General features: G+C 29.8%; 1 protein-coding gene across 2 annotated transcripts; it reads left to right on the top strand.

The window, feature by feature from the left end:
* The first annotated feature begins 6,575 nt into the window (after window positions 1–6,575).
* Window positions 6,576–9,421, top strand: LOC103501521 (myb family transcription factor EFM-like). 2 transcript variants are annotated; one of them, XM_008465115.3, is made up of 4 exons: window positions 6,576–6,994; window positions 7,690–8,277; window positions 8,526–8,602; window positions 8,708–9,421. In XM_008465115.3, exons 1-4 carry the CDS (start codon window positions 6,784–6,786, stop codon window positions 9,173–9,175), a joined length of 1,344 nt encoding a protein of 447 aa, XP_008463337.2. In that variant the 5' UTR covers window positions 6,576–6,783; the 3' UTR covers window positions 9,176–9,421. The 2 variants fall into 2 exon arrangements, with proteins under 2 accessions (XP_008463337.2, XP_050936766.1); XM_051080809.1 differs by having other exon boundaries at window positions 6,577–6,994; window positions 7,685–8,277.
* The last annotated feature ends 3,190 nt before the right edge of the window (window positions 9,422–12,611 follow it).

Raw genomic sequence — 12,611 nt, 5'->3', positions numbered from 1 at the left:
AAATAGTTGTAATCACCTACTAAATATTGGACGTCTAAATCTCAAAATTTATTAACTACCTAATGAACATGTTTTGTGTGTTATATATTTTGTATATATAAGTGTGCTACCTTACAACATTGTGCAATATACTACGTTCTACATATTTTAATTTTAACAAAAATGAAACGTGTTTATAATAAGAAGTATATACCCATGCTTTCTAAATATTGCATTTTAAATTTTCATATTTAAAATAACCCTAATATACACCAATATATATATAGATTTATGAAAGAAAAAAAAATTAAAGAAGCAAGCATCTAAATAATTAAAGAAAAACAATGGTAGATGGGAAAGGAGAGGCATGAAAAATAATTAAAATTCAAATTCAGATGCCAAAGGCAAAGGCAAAGGGAAAGGGAAAGGGAAAGGTGTGAAATATTCTTTTTTATCTTAAGTTTAAGTGCATTAAGGAATTTGGTTGAACCATTCGTTTCCTTTCATCTATCATCTCTCTCTATATATATATATATATTCTCTCATTGTACTTTTGGATTACAACTCTTTTATTGCCCGTCCCCTAGGGTTTATATTTGTACCCTCCCTCCCCATGCATCTTTATTTCCTTTCTTTAATTTTCCCCTCAAATTTCTAGATTTTTATTTTCATTACTTGTATTTTCTAAAAAATAAAATACACTTTTAATTCCCAAAATTTCAAAATTTTATTTTAAATGAATTTTTCTACTCTTTGAGGCTTTAAGACTACTAGCATTTGATTTTCCATGAATTTGTTTGATAATTTAATTTGTTTTTGTTACTTCTCTAAACTTTGACAACCATTTATAATTGAATCTCAATTAGTCATTCTCACATTGAAATCAATTTCAAACTTCAAGAATGGATTTAGAAAATCAACTTCAAACTTTAAGAAAGGATTTAGAAAATCAACTTTAAATTAAAAACCAAATAGATACTAAATTCAAATCTTAAAAAATAGATCAGCCTACTTTATTGGACAATAATTTTATATTTAAATTTTTATAGTGAATATATATATATATATATATATATATATATATATATATATATATATATATATATTCTAAAGATATTTACTTATATATAACATTTTTTAATTTATAAATAATTTATTAACTGATTTTATTATATATAGTGGTATACATACCATGTCTAAATTTAATTTATATGATAGTTTTTAAAAGTTTTTAAAGTAAAATTGATCCTTCGTTGAATAGTAAAAAGGGAATTATGTTTTGGTCTTAAAATAATAATAAGATTGCCAACAAGAGCTTAACTCAACTGATACCTGTATGTATCTAAGACAAAAGGTCATGAGTTCAAATTACTCATGTTTGTTTACATGATTATTCCATCTTCTTCAGTCATTTTCATTCCATCAACTCTCTCTTCAAGTTCAGATGTGTCACTCGAAGTAGACCTACTAGAGTACTTACATTGATATGGATGTCAGGTTGTGTATGATCTGATGCCTAAATTAGTTAGTGTTGCATAAAGTATTCAATTCAACTAAATTTTAGAGAGAATTGTTACCCCTTTATATTAGTGATTTAGGGTTCTTTACAAGGCGTAGTATTTGACTCTTGCTAATTGACACACAATCATTCTCTAGAATGGCTTGGTAGGTGTGATTTTAAGGTTCCAAAATGTCAATGGAGAGCTTAGATCAATCATTATTCTTTTGGTGAAATGGAAGAAGAGAGTTGTAGATTGATTGACCCTTAAAATAGCCAAGGGCTTGACTATCCCTTCTGGGATGTGCAAACCCGATCATGCAAGCCTCGAGATGCCTTTGCATTTCCGTTTTATTTTGAGCAAACCCCCAGTAAAAGTCATAACAACAACTATTATAAAAGGCAAATAAATAAAAACAATATTTTTTTAGTTTAAATAAAATAAAATGTAAAAAAATTATTGCAAATGATAAATTAACTAGTTAAAAATATTTACACAATTTTAAAATTTAATATTATTAGATTTTAAAATATTTTAGTTCATTTTACTATATCAAAAAATGTCCCTCAATATTTGTAATTGACATGTTAGAAAAGTATTAAATAAATATATGATTTTTTTTTCCTATTGTGGCCACCTATGCCTAGAATTAATTTCATATGAATTTTCTTGACATCCAAATAAGACGGATTATATCTCATGAGATTAGTCGGGATGCGTATAAACTGATACGAAAACTCACGGATGTATATAAAAAAAAAAAAAAAAAAAAAAAAGAAAGATTTTTTGATTCACCCTCTTTAAAAAGTAAGGAGAAAAATATCCTCTCGAAAAGTATCTCTCCAGATACTAAAAACACCTCGAAGAGAATGCCAAAGATGTGATTATGAGGGGTTTTGTTATTGTTTTAAAGACCAAACAAAAATTAAAGATATTTACATATGCAACAGGGTTGAGAGCCTCGTTCAAAAAACTAAATATAAATTTAGAAAATTACTTAAAAGTAAAAATCAATTTTTGATCATGTTTTTTGTTCCTAAATTTTTAAAATATATCTTACAAGCTTACAGATTTTTTAGAAGAGGTTCATTAAGTTTTCAAAATGTACAATTTATTATTATTTTAAATTAAATATTATTCTCTAAACAAACTTTTGTAATCCAAGATTTCATAAAACTATGTAAAAGTGAAAATAAAAAAATCTGATATAACTTTTAAATATAACAAAATAAATCAAAATATTTATAAAATATGATAAAATTTTTAGATTCTAACTCTAATTGAAATAAATGTAGTCTATCAGCATTAGAATCTGAAATATTTTACAAATATTTTTAAATATAACAAAATAAACTAAAATATTTATCTAATGTAATAAAATTTTAGATTATAATACTGATAATTACCGATAGATTTTTATGATTGATATAATCTAAAATTTTACTATATTTTATATTTTTTTTATCAGTTAGTCGTTTACAATTTTTTTTTTGTAAAAATGTTTTTTTGAACACCTTTTAAACCTATATCCACTTACAAATTCGGGAACTATAAGTTAGATATTTGAAACTCAAAGAAGAAACCTATTTCTTTTTAAAATCTCAAAGATTAAATAGATACGTATTGTAAATTTATAAATCGATTACATATATTTTTCTTAAAACTGGAGGACCAAAAACATAATTCGTTAGATGGCGAATATAGTTAGAAATTTGGTTAGTCGTTATCGCAGGGGTAGCAATCGGGAAGATTGAAAATGTAAAGATGAAATTTGGAGGGAAATAGTGAAAAAAATTGGCCCCTCCCCCGCGTGGAATTCGACAAAATTAATCTTTGGAAAAAGGAAAAAAGAAGAAGGAATATTCCATGGTGTGGGCGCCAGACAAAAGGGATATTCAGAAGAATAATTTCAAACCGAATATTATAACACGTGTCACGAGGAGAATCTCTTTTACCTCATCTTCTTTCTTTCTTTCTTTCTTTCCAACTTTTCCTTTTTCGAATACAAAACAAAAGAGAGTAAGAGAATCCCCAAAAGTTCCTTCTTGGAGCTTCTACCACAAGCTCCACCATTTTCCTTAAACCTAAAACTATTTATATATATATATACACAAAGAAAAAAACTACTTTATTTATTCAAACCTTCCAAAATTATATATTAAAATATTAAAATGTAATCAAGATTCGACATCTAATTCACCACTATCTTACATTTACTTGTCTTGAATGCGTAATCAAAATATTAAAATGCTTGTCTTGATTGAGCTACCGAAAAGAAAGATACACCATATTGGTATAAATAATAATTTCAATTCTTTTAACCCTTTTCTTAACCATATTTTTAAGTCTTCAAGGTTCCTCTCATTTGATATCTGATATCAATTTGAATTTAGATTCAACACCTAATTGCTCTAACATTTCTTTGAATATCCTTTTGCAATCTGACTAGCATCACCTTTGCATGTCTTGATTTTTTTCAATATTAAAATTTGTCCTTACAAACAAACAAGGGTTATTTTAATATGTTTTGTCCTCACTCACATACATATATTCTAGGAAAATTTCTACAATATCACCCAACATAGAATTACTCCAATATGAGCATGTTTAACTTTTGAGTTTATATGATCGAGTGATCACTTAAATCCTTGTTAGTATATATAATAATTTTAAATTCTTTTAATTTTTTTTAATCATATTTTTTTCTTAAACCCTTCTCATTCATATATACTATTAGTTCATTCATATCTCCTTCTAAAATCGAGGCATTACTATAATATATATGTGTAAAAAAATTTAAGGAAGAAAAAAAAGGATGAAAATGTGAACTGTGTTTGTTCCACCAAGATCCAAACAGCCATGCAAATATGGTTCAGAACCCCAAAAAGATAAAAGGTTTGTCTAAATTTTAGTGAGAATCTTCTTACCTTATAGTCCACTTAATTAAAGTAGGGTAACAAGAAGATTCTCAACCTTTAATTAATTCCAATTAATTTACAAGATTTTCAACCCAATGTTATTGAGAGAGAGAGAGTGAAAAAAAAAGTTAGGGTTTTTCCACTTTTGGCTTTTATGGGTTGTATTTGGTATTCCCATTTTTTCTTATTTTTAATTTTTTGAAAATCTTTTAAATATGTAACAAAGTTGGATTTTATAACATATTCCTTCCTTTGAGACCTTAAATTATTAAATTTTATGAATATTTCGTTATGGACTAAATATTCCCCTCTTCTCTCTCAATACCGTATATGCTACCTTTAAAGTTCTCTTTTGAAAGTTGTGTGTTATAGGTTAGTCAATAAACATTTTAGATCTGACTATTAATATCAAATATAAAATATAAAAAGGACTACTTGGCCGTATATATATACATATATATATATATATATATATATATATATATATATATATATATATATATATATATATATATATATATATATATATATATGTTCGTGTGGTGGTCGCATAATTTTATTCCCTCCTCCATATTTGACTTTTCCATTCATAAATTACACACATATATCTATTAATATTTGAAAAATAATAAGTAACTCGTTTTCAAACGATTTCAAATGCATAAAATTATAATTGCATAGCCTTGATTCTTATCCACACCCAATTGATAATAAGAAAAGTAGTTCATCTATTATAGGTATGTCCTTCAAGATAGTTTTTCTTTGGCTTCACCAATTTTGATTGGATATCAATTTCATTTAATTTAACCAAATATCTATTTGGGATTTATGGACTCTAATATCATATTTAATAGTATGAGTTTCATCTAAAAACCAATTGACGATGAGAAGAGCAACTCATCCATATTATAAGAAACGTGAGTTTCTTTGATTTTTCTAACGTGGGATTCTAATACATCTCAACATCTCTTTTGAGTTTTTACTTGTTCTTCCATAAACGGCCTTCTCTTCTAGTATGAATGTGTTGTTGGAGCAAACGAGCAAGAGCACTCTAATCGATGCATAGTTGAGTCAAGTACACTCTAATATAACTTAAATGTTAAGGATAACGAAAGTCCACATGTGGTGTAATATTATCCACTAATTTGGACACATTCTTATGTTTTTGCTTTTTGTATCATCTAAAAGGCCTTATAATGTGGAAATAGTCGCTAACTTATATACTTATAATAATTCATTTTCCATAATCAATATAGATTTCTGTTTGAATTCCTAACATTAATTTAGTATATGAAATATCAAATTCATAATCGCTTAACCTCTAAGGTCATTGGCATGAGGTTATTTATAAGACCCACTCTCTAAAATTTTCTTTGGACGTGAGTAATATTAGAGGTGTCAGAGTTGGACTTATGTCTTATTTGATTGGTCAACCTACCTATTTGGGAGTCTAACTTTTTCCTTTTGAGATATAAATGGACATGAACTCCTATGTAGACTTTAGACCGCCTTGTGCTTAGACCCTTATGCTCATCTTTGTGCATGTCACCAAATTATCGAATAATAATTTATCATCTGACAATTCTTTTCAATTTTTTACATGCTAACGATGATATGCAAAGAATGAATGCATCTGAGATACATGTACCTGCATGCATAGTAATACTGAATCAAAAGAGACCATTCTTTTACCTATCCATTTATTGTATAAATATAATTAAGTATTAAATATATTAAACCAGTGTACAAAAACTATCGGATAATTTGACATAGTATAAAGCAAGAAAGCAAAACAGAAGAAAAAAGCCTTCACTGAAATGTGTGTGTGTGAGAGAGAAAGAAAGGTGACTAAAATTGAAAGAAACGAAAAGAAAAAGAAAAAGAAAAAGAAAAAGGCAGAATATAGAAAGAAAAGAATCATCTTTTTTATGTTATTTCCCCCTTAGTTAATTTTCATTATTTTATTTTTCACCTTTAGAAAAAAATTTAAAAAAAAATCCAAAGATTCGCAAAAAAAAGAAAAAAAAAAGGGAAAATAACAGAGTCCCAGATTCGTTTCTACACACACATAATCTAAAAAAAAATTCCCTCTCATATTATTTTATTTATTTAATTATCTCTAAAAATTACATACTTTATTCCCTTCCCCAAACTCACCCATAAAAACATCTCAATATCCTTCCATTTTCAAAACAAAACATTCACTCACTTTATCTTAACCAACCCCTCAGGCCAAACGCCAAACACCAACTTTTTTTTTCTTCTTTCTCTCCTCTAGTTCCTATTTGAGCAAGGCATGATGACGATGATGAAGAAATTAGTGGGCCGTTTTATTGAAAATTAAACCTTAATTAATTAAAGGGTGTCGCGTTTTATATTTAAGGGTTATGTGTGTTATGGGATCTACTGCAGAATTGAGCTTGGAATGTAAAGTTGAAAGTTATTCAATGTTGCTTAAATATTCATTTGGAGATCATCATGATCATGATCAGTCTTATGATAAGCTTCAAGACTTTGTTTCTCGGCTTGAAGAAGAACATCTCAAAATTGATGTCTTTAAACGGGAGCTTCCACTTTGCATGCAGCTTTTAACTAATGGTAATTACCTTAATTAATTACTTGATCTCTTTTTTCTTCTTTTTATCTAGTTTTTGTTTAATTTTTTTTAGGGTTTAGATTCTTCCTATTTTTGTTTTATGGTGGTAATTAAGTAGTGGTGAGATTCGTATTAATCCGTTTTGAGATAAAATTTTATTTGATGTTTTCAACCATATAACTTTTTAATTTATTAGTTAACCTTGGTAAAGAATATTTAGGAATGAAAAAAGAATCTTATCTATTGAACTATTAATTACCTCATGAATTTAGGTACAATTTTTCTATCTTTGAATTTGAAGAAAGCTACAAAATTTGAAGCAGCATATATAGTAGGCAACACAATTATAATTAGGAACAACGTTTCTCCACACTTAACTGGCATCTTGGTGTTGAACTCTTTATCATCCAATTGTTACGCTAACATTCCGTACATAGTTTAATTACCATTTAGTTTTTCCTTTTGCAATTATATTTATAAACATTACTTCCATCTATAAAATTAATACGGCCATATAATTTAACTAAGATTGAAATATGAAAATGATCAAATTATTAAAAGGTTGATTATTTCCAATTACATACCTAATATATATACACATATAATTCACGAAAATCATAATAAAATAATAGAAGGAAATAAATATCGATAAAAGTTAGTCGATCAATGATTTAACGTGTTCGTGTTTTAAGTTCAGCTGTTGAGACATCGAGGCGACAGTTACAAGCATGCAAAACGATGGAGGCAGCGGCGGCCGCGGCAGCACCAACAGAGCCAATTCTAGAAGAATTCATGCCATTGAAAAACTCAACGCCGGCGGACGATGAAAAAACGCCGACAATAAGTTCCGACAAGGCAAATTGGATGACGTCAGTTCAGCTTTGGAGTCAAGCAGGCGACGTAATAAGCAAACAACAATCTGAATCTACTGACGATCACTCGAAATTACAAGATTGTAATAATAATAAGGACAATAATTTAGAAACATGCAGCCAAAGAATCAATAATAGTGGAGCTTTTGTTCCTTTCAACAAAGATCGGAGTTCCGGTCCAGCAGCGAAAATGGAGTTATTGGAGAAAGGTGAGAAGAAGAATTGTAGCGATAATAATAGTAATATTGATGGTGGGGTTGTTATGGCGGCGGAGCAAAGGTCTGAAAATGGAGCAGCGGAGGCCGGATCAGCTCCGACCACCACTCAGACTCACCGGAAAGCTAGACGGTGCTGGTCGCCGGACTTGCACCGGAGATTTGTCAATGCTCTTCAAATGCTCGGTGGTTCTCAAGGTAATATACAATCAAACTAAAATAAAATAGTTTTTCTTTTTCTTTTATTACTTTGACATCAAGCCATTTTTTAAAAATAATTTAAGATAGGTGGAAAAGTACCTCAAATTTATAATTGAACATTTTGATATACTAATTCAAAATAGAATTGGAAGTGTATGTCCAACAAAACAAGTGATCCCTCGTCAAAGATTTGTAATTTGACCTTAAACTTGTTTAATTTATTTATGTTTAAATTTGAAAAACAGTTGCCACGCCAAAGCAGATAAGAGAGTTGATGAAAGTAGACGGTTTGACGAACGATGAAGTAAAAAGCCATCTCCAGGTAATTAATATAGAAATTATTGCCTCAAATGAAAAATAAATAGTGAGAATAGTTTGACCCAATAAAGAAAAAAAATAACATTACCTAATTGTTATATCCTCACAGAAATACCGGCTCCACACGAGACGACCCGGTCCAACCCAACAAGCATCAGGACCGCCAGCGGCTCAGCTCGTAGTACTCGGTTTAGGCGGTTTATGGGTCCCACCAGAGTACGCTGCAGCGGCGGCGGCGCCCCCCGCCCTGTACGGCCCAGCGGCCACGTCTCATCCGGCTTCCCACTTCTACACGCCGCCAGAATTTTATGCAAGAACGGCGCCGGCTCCTCATCTGCAGCATCATCATCATCACCAAGTACAGTTATACAAGGGGGCGCCGCCTCAGGCAACCCAAAGCTCCCCGGAATCGGAGGTTAGGGACACGGCGGAACGGTCAGAGAGCTTCGAGGAGGAGAAATCGGGGAGCACTAGCTGGAGAATCGAGGGAGGGGAAAATGCGAGAGGATCTTGTGGGCGGAGATCGGAGGAGAATGAAGAAAGTAATAATAGAAGTGAAATCACTCTCAAATTCTGATTAATACATATAATTCTAATTAAATAGACTAATTAGTGCATGATTACAATTTTTATTTTTTTTATTTTTTTTGGAAGATTTAAGAGTTATTTATGTTAATATATGTGTTTTAATTTGAGAAAGAGAGCAAAAAAGGTTTCGGACGACTAATTAAAGGATGATACCAAATTTAGCTCTCAATATGTAAAACTTTATTTTGTGGTATTAAGTATTTTTAATAAATTAGAATATGGTATTTAATTAGCTTATTGTATTTTTTTTTAATACCTCAATTTAAAGAGGCAGAGGATTAAACTTCTAATGTCGAACCGAAAGAATGCACGTTAATAACACTTTAAAATAAACCAACTTTGTGCTCATTTCATCTGTATTCTCTTGATACAATAGTTTAGAGATTTGAACTGCGTATCTTTTAAATTGAATTAAATTTTTGTTGACGTGTGTATTAATCTACTTTTTCTTTATTTTAATTTAAAAATTATTAAACTTATAATATTGATCAATATATAGTTGGTTTTTTATTTTTGAAAATTGAACTTATACCTAATGCTTATATTTATCAATTTTGTTACTTTTGTTTTTTAAGTACACTTAAAGAGTATCTTTGAAAAGCAAACCAAATTTTAAAAATTACAAATGTATATTTAGGTTGTTTTTCAAAATTTGTTATTGTTTTTGGAATTTAGTTCAGGAATTCAAATATTTACTGAAAGATAATGAAAATCAATATGATAAAGAAGTTGTGGAAAATAATATTTTTTTAATACACGATTATCAAATGAACTATTTCATTAATTAGGCCATATTTACTGATTTGTAATGAAAACGGATGTAATTATAATAATATCACATGGACAGATCAATCTTAATAGACCACACAATCGCAAATGTCCTTGGATTGCATTTGATCGCGTTTAGCTGAATTTTGTCAAATTTACTGTTACCGGTATAACTAACCAAAACCATAATGATAATAATAGAGATAAAATGTGCTAGAATTCATATAGTTTGTTCTAGTAATGGTAACCATAACTATAACTCAAACCCAAACGGCCATAACAATAATGACGTGATTTTTTGACGTAATTGAATTGATCACCCTCTACTTGTCAATTGGATTGCAACTTTGTTTATGAATTTGCATGTGGGCTCCATGTGTCGATATGGATGTAGAAGACAAGTAAAAAACACCAAATATACGTAGTTAAATGAAATCCACTTTTTAAATAATCATTGATTTATTTTTGTTGGACTGAGGTAAACATGTGTCAGTCCCTTTCACATCTTATAACTATCCTTTTAAAGTTAAAAAATCTCATAATGTAAATTGCCGATGAGTCAGAATAAAAATTTACATTCTTCTCTATACATACATACATGGTGTGATGTGGGTAAATATTGAAAGAAAAATCCTTAAAATGCAAAGGAAGTTAGGGCAAACCCAACAATGACAAATTTGAAGATAAGGCTTAAATAAGACAAATAAATATAGGCCGACAAGAAGAATGACAAAATAAAATGTTACTTTTGATAAATGACAAATTTATTTTTAAATTGACAAAATAGCAAAACAGAAAAATTTAAAGAATTAATTGAGGAAGCAATGCCTTAAATGCCCCTACATAAGTGACAAATGTGATTCATAAATATAGTTGTTTACTAATCTCCAAATACTCTATAATTAAATATTACTTTACACCCACAATAGAATATTCTACTTTCCCCCCAAAACAGAAAAAATCCATAAAATCACATTCAAAGCTCTGCAAGTGATCACATCTGATTCAATTTGTGTAGACCACCATTTCAGATTATCCATTATTTTGAATTTGGAAACAAAGGGGTCTTCTTCCGTTATTTTACATTCGAAAACCCTAAATCTCCTTCTTCATGTTTGGCATCTCCTTCCAAAAATATGCATCTCCTTCCTTTCACATCTCCTTCCAAAAATTAGCATCTCCATCTCCATTCGCATTTTCATCCCATGAAATCTCAGTATGCATCTCCTTCTTCGTTCACGTTTGGCATCTCTCTTCTCCATTCGCATCTCTATTCGCTTCAAACCTTCACTTCTTCATTCTTATTTGGTGAGTTGTGGTCTCCGTTCGTATTCCGTTCACTTCACTTCTCCGTTCGTATTTGGTGTCAAAGTTTGTTCGTATTTGATGTCTGTTTGCTTCATTTTTTTCTCTGTTTCTTCTGTTTGTCAAAGCTTCTTCAAATCTTCACTTCACGTTCGAATTTGCTGCACTTTTTTTCTCCATTTCTTCTGTTCGTCCGTTCGGATTCGCTTCAAATCTTCAAATCTTCCCTTCAAATCTTCAAATTTTCAAAGTCCATTCATCACACTTTTCCTTCGTCTGATGCAAAATCATCAAGTTTTCAGTTCGTTAAGTTTAAAATCATCAAGTTTTTTAGAAATCATGGAGTTTTTCAGTTCGTTCGCATACCTTCGTTTGCTGCAAAATCTTCATTAAGTTCTTCAAATCTGTGAGTTATTCAAATTCTTTAATGTATTTTCTTTTTCGGATTTGTTCTTTGCATTATAGTTCTTCCATTGTTCTGATGTCTGGTGTTCTTGTATTTTGAAAATAGAGTACTAATTTTTTTTAACTTAAATGTTATATTTATGGATACAATTGAATGGATATCTTATATTTTATTTGTTTATTTAATTATCTTTTTAGAGTATATAAACAATATAGGAACTGATGTGTCCTTTATTTTAGGAAGAATAAGTGGGATTTGTTGTGTATCTATAAATGTTGCTTTTATAAATTGTAGACAATATAAAGATGAAAAAGGAGAAGGGAGAGGTCAGAACGAGAACAAGTGATCGGTTAAGAGCGGTAGGGATCACTGGTTCGAAAAATGATTGCCAATGGGAATTCAAACTTTGTCGAGTTCTTCGGATGAGGTACTAATGTATGTTTTTAAGAATTACATAGAAGTTGTAGATGTTTATAACTTTTTCTATGCCTAGTAGAGACCAGAAGATATAATGGTGGAGGGGTCGGGAAGCAAGCAAGATAATCTAATAACTTCGAAAAAGAGGGGGAGGATTGAACCGCCAAAAGAAGACGTCACTGTACAAAAGAAACAAAGGATAAAAAGCTTGGTAAACTACAAAATTTATTTTCTAATGAGTTGTGGTCTGTGTAGATTTCAAAAAGTCGAGTTTACAGAAGGAAACTTGAAGAAAAGAAACAAAAAGAGGTTGAAGAAAAAGTATGTGTTTTACATTTTGTTGTACTTCAATTATGTATTATATAAATTGATTATAACTTTGCAAACAGGAAAATACTGAAAGCAAAAGTGAAGAAGAGGAACAAGGAGAAGAAGATGAACAACGAGAAGAAGATGAAAAAGTAGAAGAAGATAATGATGAAGAAGGGGAGGAATAGAAAGAGGTAGATGAAGATTTGAGTGCATGGAC

This window comes from Cucumis melo, chromosome 2, assembly GCF_025177605.1.
Source record: "Cucumis melo cultivar AY chromosome 2, USDA_Cmelo_AY_1.0, whole genome shotgun sequence".
Taxonomy (NCBI): Eukaryota; Viridiplantae; Streptophyta; class Magnoliopsida; order Cucurbitales; family Cucurbitaceae; genus Cucumis; species Cucumis melo.
This window is presented reverse-complemented; position numbering and strand designations above follow the sequence as displayed.

Bases quoted from the DNA above. Each gene is read 5' to 3' on its own strand.
- LOC103501521 (XM_008465115.3), top strand. From the start codon at position 6,784: ATGTGTGTTATGGGATCTACTGCAGAATTGAGCTTGGAATGTAAAGTT. The intron at 8,278-8,525 runs GTAATATACAAT...TTTGAAAAACAG, and splicing joins AATGCTCGGTGGTTCTCAAG to TTGCCACGCCAAAGCAGATA. The intron at 8,603-8,707 runs GTAATTAATATA...ATATCCTCACAG, and splicing joins AAGTAAAAAGCCATCTCCAG to AAATACCGGCTCCACACGAG.